This window comes from Neopelma chrysocephalum, unplaced genomic scaffold (genome assembly GCF_003984885.1).
Source record: "Neopelma chrysocephalum unplaced genomic scaffold, ASM398488v2 Primary Assembly neopelma1_382, whole genome shotgun sequence".
Lineage (NCBI taxonomy): Eukaryota > Metazoa > Chordata > Aves > Passeriformes > Pipridae > Neopelma > Neopelma chrysocephalum.
Window position 1 is genome coordinate 2230804 of NW_020898046.1, and position 19398 is coordinate 2250201.

The 19398-nt window shown below is 37.5% G+C and overlaps 1 protein-coding gene across 2 annotated transcripts in view; it reads right to left on the bottom strand.

The window, feature by feature from the left end:
• GRID2 (glutamate ionotropic receptor delta type subunit 2) overlaps positions 1 to 19398 on the bottom strand; it is a 700412-nt gene that overhangs the window by 123339 nt on the left and 557675 nt on the right. For both annotated transcript variants that reach the window (XM_027706551.1, XM_027706550.1), the window contains 2 exons: positions 10669 to 10866; positions 3217 to 3529 (listed from right to left, as the gene is read on the bottom strand). In XM_027706551.1, the coding sequence (XP_027562352.1) occupies positions 3217 to 3529; positions 10669 to 10866 (511 nt within the window). The remainder of the gene's footprint in view (positions 1 to 3216; positions 3530 to 10668; positions 10867 to 19398) is intronic.

The following is a 19398-nucleotide window of genomic DNA, read 5'->3' on the forward strand; positions in this document are numbered from 1 at the left end:
ATTTTGCAACTGAGTATGACAGTAATCATAGACCTGTCTTCAAAACCATTGGATTGATCTGTGTTGACTTGTGTCTATAGACAATGACGCAGTATTTTTCTCTGGTGTTTCAAAAATTGCAAAAGGTTAAAATTTGTTAATAGAATTTGAACAAGACATCAGGGTAAAGGCTGAACATAAATAAAAAGGGACACAGTGAGCTAAAGCTATTTGGTAACATATGCAGTTTTTAACTATTTCAGAAGTAATGAGCAAAGCAAATTCTTTTTATTTCAATCATAATAGGTTATGGGTTTCCTTAAAGAATTACTTGTATTGTTGCACCAGAGGCCTCTTTTGTCTTCGGAGCCATGGCAGGTCTGAAGCCAGCCTGTGTGCTTGCAAATTTTTCCTCTAGCTAAAGGATAAAAAGAGCAGACGACACCAGAAAGCGCTTGCTAGCTCCAAACAAAGAATCCAGAACTATCAAAGCACTAGTAATCCTTGGTTCATGCTGCTTTGTTTCTGTCAGCACAGGATAGAAAAGCATCTTTGGCGGTATGTTTTGATAACACAAATGAGTACCTTGTCATGCTTTAAATCAGCAGCTGAAAGGCTTCTTAAGTGAACGTGACAGTATTTGAAATGTCCCATGCTGCTGCACTTAAGATATGCCAATCACAATTAATAGCAACAGATTTGGTATTCCAAAACAAATAAAACCTGCAGAGTTTTTCTGCTAAAAGAAGAGCTGATGAGTGAAAACAGAGGCAAAATTACGACAATAGTCAGTTACCCTGTCAATGAAAATTACTTTCATTTGTCTGTATTCACAAGGGTTAGTAAACAATAATGCTTCAGCTAATATAGTTTCTGTTATATTCAAATTGAATGTGAAATACAGGCTGACATTATAAACGGATCTCTTACTCTTTTACACTGGATTTCTGAGATCTTCTAAGCTTTTATGTTTAAATCAGTCTGTAAGTTTCATATATTTTCATATCAATTGATTACTAAATGTCTTTCAATTTTCCTTTTAGAAAATTAAGGACAGTACTGGGTGTTGTTTGAAGGAGAGATGTATCTATAGCTTTCCCTCACTCAGTAGGAGCCCAGGGAATGTTCTATATTATTCTAGTGGATTCTATAGAGATGTGTTGAAAATCCACTCTGTAGGGTGGTAAGATATCTCTCTCTCTGTAAATAATTACTCTCACCTTCCAAGGTCTGTGAATTTCTTTTTCTGAATTCCTATGACAGTTTCTGTGCTCCCAGATGCCATGTACCACCAGCAGGTTTTAACAATACTGAGTTGCACCTCGCGTCCCTCTTACCACAAGAAGTGGACGCAGATTTCATTAAAAAAATTCCTTTTATTTCCTTTTTTTCTTTTGAATTTTGCTTTTTTTTGTCACCTGATCCCACTTACTTTCATCTAACTTCTTCCTCAACTTCATGCTGAATTCAAAGTTTCCCTCTAAGCCCTCCTTAAGCAGTCATTTTCATTGACTGGTCAAAAAACCCTTTTCTTTGTAAGCTGAGAATGTATTGAAGGGCTCCCTTATGGGGTACTAGTCTGGATCTATGACTTAGGCAACTTCAGGATACCAAGCAACACAGGCTTACTTGGATTAACATAAGGCAAACAATTCGGACAAGAATTGCTCAGACTGAAGTGTGTGATAAAACCAGCTTTGCCTCCTTTAAACCTCTGCTGGGTAGTCTCCTATAAAGCTTTTAGGGACTAATGTTGGGATTACAGCAGGGATGCTAAGGCTAATAAACCTGTATAAAATGGCTTGCATTCATGCAGTAAAGAAACTAATTCACAAGTTCTAACCTAAGACAGATGTAAGGAGTCTCGTTCTGTAACAGATCAACTGCTGTCTCACACTTGGATTCCCTAAACAGTTACACTGGGAATATTTTGGACAGAAAGAAAACTTTATAAACCCACCCACATATATTCAAAAAACTTCTGTAGCTCTCAGTTGGCTCTGAAGTCTTTGGTTGTATTAAAAAAAAATTCACAACAAACATGAAACAATCTTTTCAGCTTTCCTCAGCTGGTCATCACTGCTCAATGCAAGAGATAATTTTAAAAGTTATGTCTCTAGGTTTATGTGAAAAGCCTCAGCTTCAGCTTTTCTTCCTTTTTTTGGACAGTGACATTAATTTAGTTTTTTTCCCCTTTTAGGAGTTTCATACTTGATTTTCATGGATATCTTTAGCTTTTATGGATGTCATCTGATTGTTTCTAACAGAGAACAATGTAATTCTAAATTACACGTTGCCAGTGTTACATAAATATGATACCTTTACCTTTACCATTCCATCCAAATTCATGTTAAAATCACAAAATAATCTGGGAGTTTTGAAGCTGCAGTGGCCATGACTCTTTGTAGAGCAGATGCTCCGTGCAATTACAAATAGGTGTACCTGCAGTGCCAGTAGTGACTGACGAACAAATACACGGATAAGCCAGAAGGTATTCGTTCTGTTTTGTTGTCAAGGTTTATTATCTAAACCTTCTTTGTTTTTATATTAAGCTGTGTTTTCTTATTCCATTTTGCATTACAACCCTAACTTGTAGACCAGAATTCTAAGTAGTATATACCCAGCCAAGATCTGAAGGCCCTGATGTATTTAGGATGCATGTTTAAAATTCTGCCAGAAGAAGTAGATTGTGAAGGACTTGGGAATATGAGCAGAATTGGGGAACACCCTGGGCTACACCAGATGCTAGAGAGGATAGAGAATGCAGTCAGGAAGTCCAGAGAAGCTGGAGTCTAAACATTACACAAGAAAATTGAAATAAATCAGAAGCGGGATGAAAGAATACCAGGTACAATCAGACCATTTAGCAATGGTGACAAGTCTAGTTCAAAATCCAAATGCTAGGGCATTTTCTATATGACTGTGTAAGAACATAGCACTCATTAACAATGAATAATTCTCCAGCAGATGATGAGAAATACCTCTTCTTTTTTTACCCAGAGAAAAATCACCTTTCTCTAATGATACAACAACGAATCACAACAAGCTAGCATGTAGTGCCCTGAACTTCTCATGATTCCCACACTTGGGCAGCGAAACATCTAGGAAACCTTTTAGCACAAGTGCTCCCATTCCTTGTGGGCTGTGGAAGGGAGACAGGGAAAAGGAAGGTCTCTATAGCAATGGGGAAGGTATACAGGTTTTCTCTTGGAGGCAGAGTCTCCCTCTGTCTCTTACCTTGTTGCACAAAGGATCCATACACAAACCACATGGAGTTGTAGAGAGTTGTAGATGTCATGGATCCCATCTGAAGGCGCGGGGGGTTGAGCCAATTCAAGAGGTAGACCAGTAGCCCTACTAAGAGCACAGTGCCAGCAATGCATGCCCACAGGGAGAGGTCAAACGGTGCCAAGCAGGCAAACATGTCCACTGTCTTCTCTGCCTTCCGAAGCAGCACGCCCACCGAGTAGTCCATGTAACGCGTTGTGAAGTCCACCACATTTTCCCTGTCGGGGGTGATGGTTAGGGCAGAGATCCCTATATCAGCTCTCTGAGGAGAGGGAGAGAGAACAACATGCATAAGTAGGAGCCACAGAAAAGATCTTTATTCCTTTGTGATTTATAGCAGCTAAACTTATGGAGAAGCAGATGCCAAAATCAACGTCTTCACCATCATATATGTGAGCACAGAAACATGACTAAGGCTTGAACGGAGTAGATATACCATGTGTCTCGGTTTCTGCAAGCAAACCTCACTTGGTAGACTCTGGCACATCAGCTATCCATGTTTTTATTTTCCAAGAAATCCAAATACTACAGATACAGGTAGTTCCTGAAAGAAATCTACTTTTGGTCATTTTTGCCACTCTGGCTTACTAAAGCCATCAATGCAATTGTTGCAAAAGGCAGATTTTGTGTATAGCAGACCCAATCAGAGGAAATCAGTTGCCCAATAAAGCCATATTGTATCCAATATTTTGATGATCTGATGATCATGACAAAGGGCTACTACACTAGGAGCACTTGAAATACTGTAAAACATCAATTTTGTCTGCAAAGTCTAAAGTGCAGAAGAGCAGATACTGCATGCAGTGCCTTTACTGTTTATTCCTCTATATCCTCCTGACAAGCAATTTCTCCAGCAATGCCAACCTGTCCTGCAGCTACCTTCGACTTGCTTTGTGCCACTTACATTTTTTCTGTAATTTAAAGAATCCATTTCTGATGAAAAGAGAATGAATAATATTCCTTGATCTAATCATAGTATTTCACAGCATGTATTAGATTTCCAGAGACACCAGGCACAATTACAGCAGGTGCTACTTTACTTTTCATGGGTACAATTAGAAGTGTAGTGAAAACAAGAAAGGTTATTTAGAGCAGATACATGGATACCATTTTAAAAAGCTCAAATACTGAGCAATAAGACTGCGAATTCTAGATATTTTAATATGAAAAAGAGTACTTAAAATATTTAAACTACTACTACCGTGATTTAATCCCTTTTTGTTCTGCCTAAAGCAGTGTGGTCCTTTGGAAGGGGGTGAGGAGAACACAGAGGCTTGAAAGTCAAATTTTATTAACTCTCTTGAATTTCTTTCCTCTTGCCCAAAGAAGACAGAGATTACTAGTTCCTTAGAAATGTGATATGAAATACCGAGTGGGAAGGTATGGCGGCTAAAACTGATTAGAAAAATTTGTAAATCAGCTGGGCTGTTTTAATGTGATGTGCAGAACACTCTGCAGCCCATGGTAAAAACATACTTCTAATCACAGTGCAGATAAGATTTCAGTTTAAATGATGTTAACTTAAGTTTATATTGATTGTTCATTGGATTGAGAAAGTGGCAGGAGATAGCTGGAGGCCTGATGATTTGGACAAAAAAGTGTTTGAAAATATTGATTTGCTTAAAAGCTATAAATTAGAGCTTCAGCTTTAATTTGTGTGTTATAAGTGTCATAAGTGAAGTTGTGCTGATGAGCGCAGCTGAAAGTATGGCTTCATGAAGTCACTTCATGTCCCTTCCTAACACATTTTTGTGAGGGATGATTTAACTGTCCTTTGTCCATGGGCAGCAGCAAACTCAGTCAGTAATTAGAATTGCCCATGGAAACATTCAGGTTATTTGAGTCTCTCTATCCTCTCATGATAAAACTTCTGGTCAACGAGTGACTCTAGTGATTCACAGTATCTGCTAACAGCCAAGTCTGAGCTCCAATGAGAAAATACAACGCAGTCAGCATTTGAACTATTTTCCACAACTGTGACTATAAGTACGTTTTAAAATAATTTACAAATGTAAAAGTCCAATAATTGTCAAACAGGAAATTATTATTGTATTTAATGAATAGCATTGGTTTGGGTTTTTTCCACTGAATGTATATCAAGAAGCAAAATGGGAATTCAGGGTTAAAAGAGGACACATGGAAACAGAAAGTCCTAGACTTATCCTCTGCTCCTTAAGTTTAGCTGGGGTATCTATTATCAGCATGTTATTAAAATATTTCCCTACTGCACTAGATCATTGTGAGCTGCTAAATCAAGTTGCATTGTAAGATGCTTAAAGTTTCTCCACTGACAAGCAACATACACAAGATACTTTTACCAAATAATAGTTCACTGTATGACTAATAGAATTTTTTTCTGCTTCCTCCCCGCCTTTTACAGTGAAATATATTTTTTCCCCATAAAATACATTGACAAGCATTGCATGAAAAAAACAGACCATATGATATTTATGGAAATACTACTTCTAATTTGCATCTCTGGGAAGCAGTCTCTCTAAATTCCCTGGCATTATGGTTCCACTCTGGTTATCAGCCAACAACGACAGCGGAACAATATTGTCCTAATGGAAATGTTGCATTTCCTTTGTTATACTGCAGCAACAATAGTGATATAATTATGTCTTGCTACTTTATATGTTGCATATATAATTAAGGCTTTGAGATGACCTAATTGCAGCCTTCCAGTATCTGAAGAGAACCTACAAGAAAGATCGAGTGACAGGACAAGGGGGAATGGCTTCAAACTGAAAGAGAGTACTCCTCAGTACTACTTCTTAGTACTCCTGTGTTCAGTTGTTAAAGAAAAAAAAGCTACACTGAAATACGACAACTCATATTCTTAACTTACTAAATTGGATCATAAATACCAGTGTACCAGAAAACTATATGTCTAGCACAAAACCAAGCTTAAGCTTGACTTGATATTTGATTTACTGATGGTGAGCATTCTTGATTACATATAGATTCTGTCAACTTGTTTCAAAATTGGAAGATGAAAAAAAATTAAATGCTTGTCATTAACATGTCACATTGGATCAGAGAAGACATCAGTCTGAAGAAGTAAAGGTTCACTTAGTGCTTCTGAGATAGAAAGGCAAATGCATGCAATTATGTCAATATTTAGATATAAACCTGCCAATCTGAAGTATAAACATGTATAGATCTTCACTCACTAAGTTTTTACAGTGCCAAAATCAACCAACTATCGTATGTTTTGCACGTTTCTCATGAATGAAACTATGACTTTTGAAATTGACTGAAAAAACAGCAGAGGGCATTGTTTTGCTCTGTGCGACCTGCTTAGGAATTTATATTTATCTTCCTTAGCAGCCGTTCTCCTGAGGCCATTATAGAGCAGCATTACCAGAATCAGAAAATCCAAAACAAATGACCAAATGGGTTTGATAGCATTGTTACTGGTGTCAGAGAACCAGCTTATCAGCAAAGCCTAGAAATTCCTGAAACGTCCCTAAGCTACTGCTTAAGCAAGCACATCTTGTACACATGGAAAACAATCTTCTGATGATTCCTGTAATTCATGATCAAGAACAGGGAAAATAAATGAATCTACTCTAAATTTCTCCTGTGAGGCCCTTCATTTTATCCATTTTCAATGTTAAATCAAGTTTCAACAAGTGCTAGAAGCAATAAACCACAGTCCCACATGTTACACAGTTATTAATATGGACATGCAAAAACTAATCAGAGAGACATTGTTACTCAAGTTAACACACATACATCCAAATAAAAATCCTTGTACTCAGCTATTTTTTTTTTCTTCTCACTTTGTCCTCTCCATATGCTTGGTTCCTTCTTATGCTACTCCCCTTACTAAGGTGCAATAGAAAAAGAGCCTCATAAGAGGCTTCTACTTGGCTTTTTTCTTTCTGGATGGACCTAAGTGGAATTGGGAAGTTTTCCCTATGCTGTTTGCTTCCTGAGGGCTCCTCCTTGGAAAAAAATCCTAGCAATCAAGGTAGCATGGTGAAATGCAGAAAATCCAGAGTCATGCTGGAAAGCCTACTGTTCTTTCCCAGAAGCGGCATTAGCGACTTCTCTTGCCTGTCACACAGGCTTATCCCTTAGGCAACGTGGAGAGGGGGCAACTAAAGGAATTACTGTGAAAAGACACAGATAATTAACAGTAAGAGAAAGATTTGTGGTAAAGTGCTGCTCCTCTGAGATGGTTTTAGCCTCTCTACAAAAAGCTGCTGCTCTCTGAGCTAATTCTGTTGGTACGAAGAAGCTCTACAGGATGCAGCGAGAGCCCTGGTCATTTGACAGGAGAGGGAAAAGAGCACCATGTGCTTCTCTCAAGAAGCATTTATTCTCTGAAGACGACCTGGTTCAGGTGCTTAGCAAACAGAAAGGTTTACACAGCATGGCTACTTTCAGTTTATTTTGACAAGAAAAAGTGTATGGACCAAGTGTGTACCTAATATTGGTCTTGACAATCAAAGAAGGAGAGGTTTGAATCAGTTTCCAAGTTCAAATTAAAGACCAGTTGCTTTGTTCTACTGATTCCAGCTCCTATTTTAACAGCCAACAGAAACCTAGTCTTCCAAGCTGAAACAGAGTGAACTTGGCGTAATGTCATGTCTGCAAAGCCAGCTGTAGACCCAGGGCATGTACTTGGCACAGCTGGGCTTCTACCCTGCCATCCAACTCAAGCAGGGCTGCTGCAAACAAGTTCAGCCCGGGACTGCTCTCACTGACACCAGAGATTGCTGCGTGCTGAATATGGTTAATGCAAACAGTATATATTGACCTTGAACACAGAAATCATGTGCTTGTTACAGAAATTGCTATTTCATATGGCACATCTTCTGTAGTGGCCACAGACACCTTTCTCAATGAGATGCTCTCTACAATTGCCCTCTACAAGTACCTGAAAGGAGGTTGTAGTAAGGTGGGGGTCAATCTCTTCTGTAAAGTAACAAGCAATAGGACAAGAGGAAATGGCCTCAAGCTGTGCTAGGTTTAGATTGGGTATTAGGAAAACTATTCATTGAAAAGGTGAGCAAACATTGGAACAGGCTACCCAGGGAAGTGGTTGAGTCACCCTCCCTGGAGGTATTTAAAAGGCAAGTAGATGCGGCACTTTGGGACATGATTTTGGGAAGGACTAGGCAATGCTGGGTTAACAGTGGGACTGGATGACCTTAAAGGTCTTTTCTGATCTGAACGGTTCTATGCTTCTATGCATACAAAAAGAGAAGGTAGCTATTTGCCATTACCTTGGGTGAGATTTGTCTTTTGCAGAACTCATTTCTGGCTGACACACTAACAGGCAAAGAGCACTCCCGCTGTTTCTGGAATGCCTCTACTCCTTGGCCAGACTATCTTGGTTGGGAAAACAAGGAAACACTGTGTTTCAAACAGGTTAGACCTTTAACTTAAAACTATTCTCTGCTCTTTTGCTTCCCCTTATAAAGTTGCCAAGCAGATAGATATTTGAGTTCTGTGAGTAGAACTCGGTTCACAGTAAATAAGAAAGCCGCCTTTAAAGAACAGCTTGCACTTGGTAAGGGGTAGATATACACTGGCTGCTCGCCCAGAGGTTGTCTTTTGCCTTTAGAGGGACAGAGAATGGGAGAGAAGGACACAGTGAACTTTACTGTTAATTAATTCTCTAAGGGTAAGGAAGATGAAAAATGATACAATGACATAGTATTGGGAAAACACAGTTTTTGAATTCCAAATGCAGTTCCATTAACTCTTCATACTTTGTAACCGTACAAAAAGATTTCATATTCATTAAGACTCATTTACAGAAAAATCAGACCAGATTACAGATTACAGCAAAATCAGACCAGACTGGTCAATCTGTTGCACTCATGACACTGATTTACAGATCTGGGTGTTTACCACCATAACCAAGCTACTAGCATTATTTGAATCCCTACCTACCAAGGGGATAAGAATGCCATACATATTTTTCCAGTCAATCATTTCAGTTGCTATGAGTTTTGCCTTGCCAGTCATTCATTGAAAATAAATAAAAAAATATTCTAGGTCCACTTTCCTTTCCAGAGCCATCTAGGACTAAGACCCCTCTTAGCTTGTAGACTCATACAGTGACCTGCTGAGTACTGTAGAGAGTAGGGTGTAGTATAACATCAGATTTAGGATCAGAAAAAATGGTTAAAAATAATTCAGTGGGCCATTGTGGTGTTACATCTCCTAATTAGATGAGAGATTTTTAGTTGTAAAGTTTAGAAGACGAAGGAAAATACACTTTTCTAAGTGTTTCCAGCTTACCATCTACACAATTCCACAATTCCACCTTCCAGCTTCATAAGAACATAAGGAGATGGCAAAAGAAGTTTATTACTGCAGTGTAGATATATGAAATGTGCCATGGGTAAAGATTCCTGCTGCTCAGGAAGGCAGGTTAAACTTATCACTGATTTTTAATCCATGAGGATAATACTTAGGGTTTTTTCTTTTTTTTTTTTTTAATTTTCTTTTCCAGCATTTTGCTGACTTTCAGCTGGGTCCTGTATCTGACTGTTTTGATCCTTACTGTTTGCTGTGCTTATCAATTAAATTCTGCCTGCAGGTTTGGAAAAACACTTCTATAACCAATGTGTAAGTTATTTACATGAATATCTACTGCAGTTATTTAAAGAAACAAAACAAGTGTAGGTCTCTATAGCTGTAAAAGCTGCCTCTCCATGTTAACTAAGAGCAAATAAAATACATATACTCATGGTACAAATGAGGCAAGAGCAGAATAGTCTGCCTAACCTTTTCTCACTCAATGGGAGAAACTGCAAGCAGATAGGATGTGGGGAGTGGGAAAAAAAAAGGAAAAACATTGCATATAAATTTGATTTAATTTATTTATGACCTAATATTGAACATTTAATGTAAAATTAAGTAGACTAAATGGTTTATTAATGACAGAATAGAGAATATATTACTCTTGATTCATACATCTACATAATGTGTTATTATATATCAATAAAACATCTTCTGTTGATTATATACTTTATGTATTCATCACCCCAACATTTTTCTAAGTGTTATACATATTATTTATGTAATGTATTGCTAATTACTGCAACACCAATTCTTCCTCTTTTGAACAGCCTCTTCAACTCATTTGTGTTAGGTCTTGCCAAATTAATTAGGATGCTGTGCATCCCATTATTTGACTGCATTTAGAATTTACTTTGGTTGGAGAAAAGAGATTGCCTTGATTCTTATACAGTTACTAGCAAGTGCTATTTCCAGCTTTTTCTTTACTGCTCAGAGCACACTGTGAAATGCTGGCAACATGCAATGTACAAAATGCTATCAATGACTCAGCTATTAATGGCTGATAGAAACACAGTATACCATGTCTTGCTTAGCTTTATCACATGACCTTACTTAGTAAGTTATTAATAACCTTACCTTAAACACCAGTTCTCCTATCAGTCCGTTCCATGACCCATCATCCTGAGGACTCCCATATTTGTGATCCGGTGCAACATAAATTTCATACTTAAAGCCGAGGTAAGTAGCCAAGGCTTCCAACACATCTATTGAGAAGCCCTGGTACTTCTTGGGTTTTCCCAGAACATTTTCAGACACCATGACAAAGGGCTCTTCCTAAACAGAAAACAAAGGCGGAAACTGTTAATAAAGCAATTACATGCCACATTTGGGTGCTGAGGGTTTTTTTAAACTAAAGGAGGAACTATTCAAATATGATTTACACAAAACTTTCCTACAACACATTGTTAGCAATGCTGCTCATATTTTGTGAAATATTATTTTGTTATGGATGTACTTCAACAGAGAAATTTTATTCTCTATTATGTATTTCAGAAGTAAATCTTCGGCTGTAACTTTAAAACTGAAATGCTTTTTTGTAATGCCTTCTGACCACACTTAGGTTGGCAGGACAGACATACACTCAATGTTGGGCCATAAATATGGAGGATTCTACAGTGTTGCCATCTTCCACTGGCTGGGCAAACACTGTATGTAGCACAACCATGTTGTAAGGAACAAAAAACATGGCAAAAAGGAAATACAGAAGGACATTGCTCTTTTCCTTCTACTGTAATCTGAATCTGAATCTAAGCCAGTTGACTTTAAACAGTTCTACCCAAAGAGAATCCATTTAATTAGTTTAGGGCCAATCAATTATGGGAGTCAAGTTTGTCTATAAGAATGATTGGTGAATATTTATCCGAGAGATTACCATAATAAAGGATACAAATAGATACTGAAAGCTGTAATTCATTGGTCAGATTTCCAAACAACATGCTTTTCTTTTTATTTTCCTCAAGATCTGTAATAGTTTTCTCTATTTTGTTAATATTTCTGACAAAATTTCCACCACTCTGTTATTCTTTCTATTGCATAATTATCCCTAGACACTCTCCTTCACTTCTTTTTAAAATGATACACAAAAAGAGATCATATTTCTAAGCACAAAAACATAAATTTGCCATGGGTGAATTTCACTTCTCTTTGGTCTTTATTTTCTCTGAAAACACATCTGATCAAAGTAAAGCAAAAGTATTTAAATCTTCCCCAAAAGCATGAAGGCACCGTAACACTTGGGTGTGTTTTTTTTTTAAATATGCTCCATTTCATCCTTTCAATTCTTTACATGGTGCTGTAATTTTGTATGAGTTTATCAGAAACATCTATTCTGAGGTGAAAAAAGGTTAGTTCTGACTTGTCATGGCTTGGTCAAGACAAGTACATGAAACCACTCCTTGACCACTTTATTCTAGTCTGCAAACCCCATAAACATACAGAAGAAAACAGAATTGATTTTTTTGCAGTATTTGTGGCCCAAACTTTAATTGCATCTCAAGTGGCATTTTTGTTGGTGTTTAAATTATTTATTTCTTTATTACTCTACTAATCATCTCTGTCGAAGACTTTGAAGCCAAAGTACTTTTCACAAACTTTTCACTAATACTATACCTCACTAATATTTTTAGTTTGTTGGAATGTCCTTCTACATGAACAGATATCACTGAATTGCAGGCAGGATGTTCTCAGAATAAGACTGCACTGGAAGATGTTCTTTTTTGACTGCAGGAAATCCAGAAAAAAAAACAACCACAAAAAAACCCAAACCAACCAACGAACCCTCACCCCTGACCAAAAAAAAAACCAACAAAAAACCCAAACAAAAACCCAGAAGGCATGACTGTCTCAAGTTATTATTTCCTAGTTGTCAGATAGAATTGCTTTCTTTCATATTATCCAAGATCATTGAAATTGACTGAAAATGAAGGAGAGCGAATGCAAATTAATTTTTTTTATTTTTCCAGTGCCCAGGTTCTAGGAACATTGAAGTACTAAGTTGATGAAAGCTTCTCCTAAATGAAAACACTGAGTGAATTCAGCTTTGCTGATCACCTGAATGAGATATTCCATAAATATAGACTCCAAATTACTGGAAAGAAATGTTTCTGCATAAAATAAATGTGGTCATTTATCAATCTAAACACACTGCACAAACTCCTGAAGATTTGTATACAAAGAATGTTTTAGAAGTTGATAATTTTCATATTAGAAAGGATTAATTTCTATCACTTCTGTGTTATTTAGAAAATAGTTGCTTATAAACTGATTTTCTATTCAGTTAGTTAAAAAGCAATTGCTCATTTTACTGATGTAAAACGCTGTTTAAAATGCAGCTTGCCACAACTAATAGTCTTTTATTAAGCTATGTAATGTTGTTTGCTGTTGAGAGATTTACCAAAAAACCTCAATGTCCAGTGTTCTATATATAATGAAATATAAATAGTCAATCAACTTTATGCAAAGCAACTAACTTTCCAATTTCTGTTGAAGCCTGGAGCAGAAAACTATTTAATCATATTCCAAACAAAACAAAACCAATCTACTGCTATGATTCCTTTTTTTTGTGTGTGTAATTGTTTCTATTTCTCAGAAGTCATCAAAAGAAGACAAAAATATTTGTCTTGATTTTTTCCCCTCTAAATGCTACAGGTTGAAACTATGCCAGTTGTCTTTTTTTTTTTTTTTTTTGCACTGGAAGGGTACTATGAGAGCTCCTATGGTGTTGCAAGATGAATGATCTGCCTCACTGGACCCCATAGGCATCTGATATATTTAGGGGGTGGTTTTGTATTCAACATCAATGGAAATCCTTTAAGAGAGGAGCTACTTTCATTCAACTTCACCTCCAACATGCCTCCTTGTCAACTGAACACAGCACTACTAGGCCCACGGTAAGGGCTGCTTCTCAAAACAGCTCCACAGTTATCACTGTCTGGTTTCTTCTTGGGATCTAAGCTGTGCTGCCCTGACACAAAGGAGGATGGGTTTAAGACTCAATGGATTTTACACAGTATTGTGGGTTAACCCTCGTGGACAGCTAAGGACCAGACAGGCAATACTACCTTCAGCAAAATGCAAGTTAGCAGGAAACAGGTAAAGTTTATATTGGGTGAAGTTGTGCATAGTGCCTTTTACAGCTGTAAGAAGACAAAGTTGGGTTTCAGAGGCGATTGACCCCCGAGCAAGAGAAACTGCAAAATGCTAGCAGACTAGCACATCTTAGGAAGGCTAAAGGCAGACCCAAGACTAAGGCAACATGACATAAAAAAAGGGAAAGTGTTGGGAAAGATCACATGATAGTACAAGTAATTTGGAGAAGCATCCCAAGAAAATGTTTGTCTCCATTCATTTGCTTATTATTACATATTTTAAGGAAGAAGCCATACATTAAGACTGACATAGGTTAACAACATGCTACATAGTAAAACTGTATATAATTTAACATCCTCCTCCCATGTGAGCAACTAATTACCTTCTTATGCAATAGCTCAGCTGATGCTTGGCTCTTTTATTCAAGTAATTCTACTACTCAGCCATTACAAATACTCAGTTTTTGTCAGGTGAGTTGGTCCAGACAGATGTCAGAGCCAGGACAAGTGCTGGAGTAAGACTGCAAAAGCAGAAGTAAGGGAAGCACAAATAATATACCCTTTATTGTATTGGGAATGGTTAAGCAGCTCAGATATCTTACCCAAACCTATTTTCAGATATTCAACACAATATTATTTGAGCACATTTCACAGATTAGGGCTTATAACTGAACTACTTGTTGAGTAAGAAGAGTTATCACCATCATTTTCTACCTGCAGAACTGAAATGCACAGATTTCGTGACTTGCAGAGCTGAAAGTGAATCCAAGCATGACGGATCAGGGACAAATGCTTTAACCATAGACTGTTTTCCCTCTATCTTATTTTAATTCCTTAAAACATTTGTTCTTACATATGTATCTATGTTCTGGTGAACCATGAGTGTAAGAGCAGGAAAACCAATAGTGGAAAGCATGAAGAAGAAAGAACAAAGGAAGATGGGATCCAAAAACGAGGTGTCTAGGCCCAGGGAGAGAAAAGTCTTACTCTTGAAAGGACTTCTTGCCAGGGTAAAACTGCAAGTGGACAACAGAGATTTTAGGGTACCCTAGTCCAGGGAGAAATGATAGCAGGGAAACATAGGCATAAGAAGGAAGGTCACACGTCCAAACTCCAGCCCTCAACCCCTGTCCTGAACTTTACATAGTGGGAAGTAAATGGTAGAGAATTTATCTTGTTTTACTTTAAATGTATCAGTGGAAATCAGAGATTGATAGTACAGAGCTTGGAGCAGTCTAGATTCAAGATAAGTAGAAGCAAATTCTGCACTTCATTCCTTTTTCCAACAAGATAAAGGGCTGACAGTTTTGTCTATTCAGGACCTAGGTTCTGGTGCATATACAAATGAAGTAATTCAAGGTTTGCTAGTGCTTCAAGAATCTAAGATTAGGAGTACAAAATATAGTTTTTATTTAGTCTGATGAAATTCTCAGACGTACCAATAATTTGGATAAAATAGCTGATCTGCAGTAATCTTTTTATATCCTTTACTAGACCACCTAATAAAGTTAAAAATAAGAAAGAACAGAAAAGCTTTTGGGCAGACAAGACCTTCATGTTTGAAAACAGACAGAGCAATACTGAAGCTAAATAGCAGAAAAGAACAATTAGGCTGAGTTTAACTTAGTTATGTTAATTAATTAGACAATCAAAGAGAAACATTTGTTTGTAGCTGTGCTACAGATGTGGATGATAAAGTCAAGCAATAAATTCAGGCCTTAGAGGCGACAGGGAGGGAGAACAAGAGAATGATTGCTTTTCAGGAGTTCAGGGACAACTTACATGTAGGGTAAATTATATCCCTAAATCCAGTGTCTCTATTTGGGATGATTTTTAGTCAATAGAATAGTGACTTTAAATTCCAAGCTTTAATAGTAATCTTTTAATTCCTCAATGAAAATCAGGTTTAGGAGGTTCAGTGTTTTTGTATAGATTCTCTCTTTTTTGACAATTACAGAAAACATTTTTGAAAGAACAGAAAAAGCACCACTCAGACCTTAAACACAGCACCCTAGCTGAATATGTGAGAGGAATAAAAAGTTGAATTCAGTGGCCTGTTTACAACAAAGTGGTTGTCTTAGCCCAACTGTTAATGATTTTACGTGTATGCCACTTCATTAGGAGGGTACTGAATGGGCAACAAGGCAGATTTTCTCTGCAATTATGAGGGTAGATTCTATGGCTTTAAGTTGATACTTACTTCAGGATAGAAAGTATATGGAGCTAGGACACACTGCTGTGTTGCACTCATTTATGAGGGTCTTATACTTGCTCTTAATATAAAAATGCTAAAAAAAATGCTAGAATGTACTTTACAAATGGAAAAGCAAAAGCAAAACAGAATGTTTTGAATTATTTTCCTGCTCAGCTGTATTCTCTTTGTCCCTTAGCACAGACAGAAAAATTTCCTAGCCAGAAGGCTTTACAGAAAATATTAAGTGAAGAAAAAGTTACTTGCATTTGAGGTCAGAGGAATTGATCGCTGCTGGGATTTACAACACAAATTGGAACCTTGTATGTTTCTACTATGTTTGGAAGAATACCATGTTCAGTTTGGGCCTCCACATCAAGAAAGACATTGAGGTGCTGGAGCATGTCCAGAGAAGGGCAACAGAGCTGGTGAAGGGTCTGGAGCACGAGTCCTATGAGGAGCAGCTGAGGGAGCTGGGGTTATTCAGCCTGGAGAAAAGAAGACTCAGGGGGACACTATCAGTCTCTACAGTGACCTGAAAGGAGGTTGTGGCAAGGTGGGTGTCAGCCTCTTCTCCCAAGAAACAAGAGGAAATGGCCTCAAATTGTGCCAGGGGCAGATTGCATTGGATATTAGGAAAAATTTCTCCGCTGAAAGGGTTGTCAAACATTGGAACAGGCCGCCCAGGGAAATGGTTGAGTCACCATCACTGGAGGTATTTAAAAGACATGTAGATGTGGCACTTCAGGACTTGGTTTAGCAGAGGACTTGGCAGTGCTGGGTTAATGGTTGGGCCTGATGAACTCAGAGGTCTTTTCCAACATAAATGATTCTATGATTCTTTGAAGAGAGTTTTGAAATTAGGTAATTATATGGGTGGTTAGAATTCATAAAGCATATGAAAATGACCTCTGTGTCTACTCATCAGAAATTTCTGAACACACTGGAATATAATACTTTAATATTGACACTCTGTATTCATTAAATAGTATTCTGCATTCATTAAATTTTCCATTTTTCTCTACTGAAAATATATATAGAGAGAAAAAAAAACAGAAGCAAGAAATGAAGCTCACTTGTGGGAAAGATTGTCAATCTGAGCTTGACACTGACTCTAGAAACAGTGGACAGGCACATTAAATGATTTACATAGCCCAACCAGAGCTTTGGCAATCTCAGGAAGTAAATAGTCATTGTGACACTTTAAAAATTCCTATTACCTGCAAAGGCTAAGAAACGGCTCCTAAAACTGAAATTCACTCTTATTACTAGATATCTCAACTCTCTTCCAATGGCTGCTGGATGACTAAGCACAGTCATTATAACCAACAAGAAGCACTGAGTCTCATAAACCATAACCAAAACATTTTCAAGCACATGATGCTATTGTCATGGTGTTAGGTTTAATCTCCTTTTCCTTGACTCATAAAATAATTACACCTCCCTCTTTTTAAATATTAGCCATTTTGCATTTCCTTACCCAAAAGATTTCAGTTAACTATGCAGCCCCAAATACTTAATTTCCTCAAGTGCTTTATTGACCACTGTGTTGGGGATTTTCTTTGGATAAGAACAGCCCAGCAGCTTGTTATTTTTTAATTGAACAGCAATGTACATTACTTCATGTTAGGATCAATGACCAAAATTTAATTAAAACATTTCACTCTCTCATTATAGAAATTCTCCCACTAGCAAGTTATAAAAGTTGCTGCAAAACATAACACAACCCCCTGTCCTTAATAACACTAAAGCAAAGATGAAGGCTTCAAATCTAAAAAATCTTGCATAATTAAATACTACTCATTCAATATACTGTTGTGCCAATGGGCTGTGTAACAGTATTGGCACCGAAAATCACTGTTCTCAGATCCTGTGCTTTTCAAACAGATTGATTAGAAAGCCAGTTGTACTAACAGAAAAGTTGCCTTGTCTGCAGCAAGAAGCTAGTTCACATCCCAGAAACTGAATACAATATTGAGGGTATTTTACATGTGACCTTTGTCTACCAGTATTCTTATGCACATGCGTCATCTGTCACTTTTTTGATGATAGTTTTAAGGTCATCTTCAACAAGACATGAAGTTTGTTCTTTCAGTGGCAATATTTTAAACAGTAGTTTTTTCTCCTTAATGAAATGGTAGTTTCTGACTTTATTATGCTCTTTAGTTTAGAGCTATTTAGAAGAAACGAACAAAAAATGTTAGCCCCTCATTCCCAACTCCTCCCATTGCTCTGCAATGGGAATAAGACATATTTCAAAGCGATCTATAGCAATGGTCTATTAAGATGCTGCCAAGCTTTGTGTATTGATTTTAATTCACAATAACTTAATGCAGGTAATAGCTCTTTCTGAACCATGATAGTTATATGATAGGAATATGGATTGAGATTGGAACTGATTGGAGTGTTTTAGAGTATGTCTGAATAGAACAATGGTAGCTTTAATGTAGCTAGTACCTGAATTAACAAGAGTGTAGTATGGGTATATTAACCTGCTGGGAGCTGCATTATACTTCTTCCAGTAGCCTTGTAAGAGGTCCTATTCATAAGGAACTCTGTCATGCAGTTCACCTCCTTTTCTATCTTGCATAGTATGGAAGGATAATTACAATCAGAGTAAGAACCTCTTTCTTTTTAAAAGTCGGATTTCCTGTGTGTTCTGTGAACTATATGAATTGCTCTGGAGTGCAAATATGCCTACAGAGCAGAAGGGTAAGGGTCAGTGAGAAGATAAGAGCTAAGGAGCCCTGAGAGGTAGCCCTTGACATATAAATGAGTTAAAAACTGGTCCTACCAGGTTTTGCATTGCACCTACCTTGCTGTCAAGCTGTGGCCCCAGCCAGGTCCCAAAACACTTGAATTGCTTGATATTCACTTCATCTAGTACATAGTACCTGCTGCTTTAGAAAAATGGATTGCAAATTTTAATTGAAAACAAAAGGGGCTGGGTTTCCCAGCAGGCTTTGAGATTAAAGCTTGTCAAACAAATGATCACAGTAGGCATGTGCAGTGTGAATAACTGTAAGGCTTATGACCTGTTTTAATACAAGCTAGGTAGCTCAAAGGGATATAAACCAGCTATTAAGAAAGGCCTGTGCCCAGTCAAGAGCAATTTAAATTTGGCCCTTGTACAGGTATAGTGGGGGGAAGAGGAGTAGAAAGACAGACTCTGTCTCTATCAAGAAATATTAGTTTCTGCTGTTATAGTAATGATTTCATATATAACTATTTTGAGGAAATCTCATCATAGTACAGTACCACTTGAGAAAAAAAAAAGTAAGTATTTTCCAGGAGAAACCCAAATTCAGATGTTTGCAGAGAAAAACTGAAAGGGAGTACTAGAGGGGGAGGAGGCTACCCCACACCAAATTTCTGGCAAAGCAAGGAATACCTAATCAAGGCACACATTACCCTGATAGGTCCTTGTGCACCAGTTAGGGTGCTCAGTTATCAACACTGAACAGTTACAAGGGAACAGCTTAAATGGCTCCTGTCCTCATTTTCTACTTAGTAAAGTAACCTTAAACA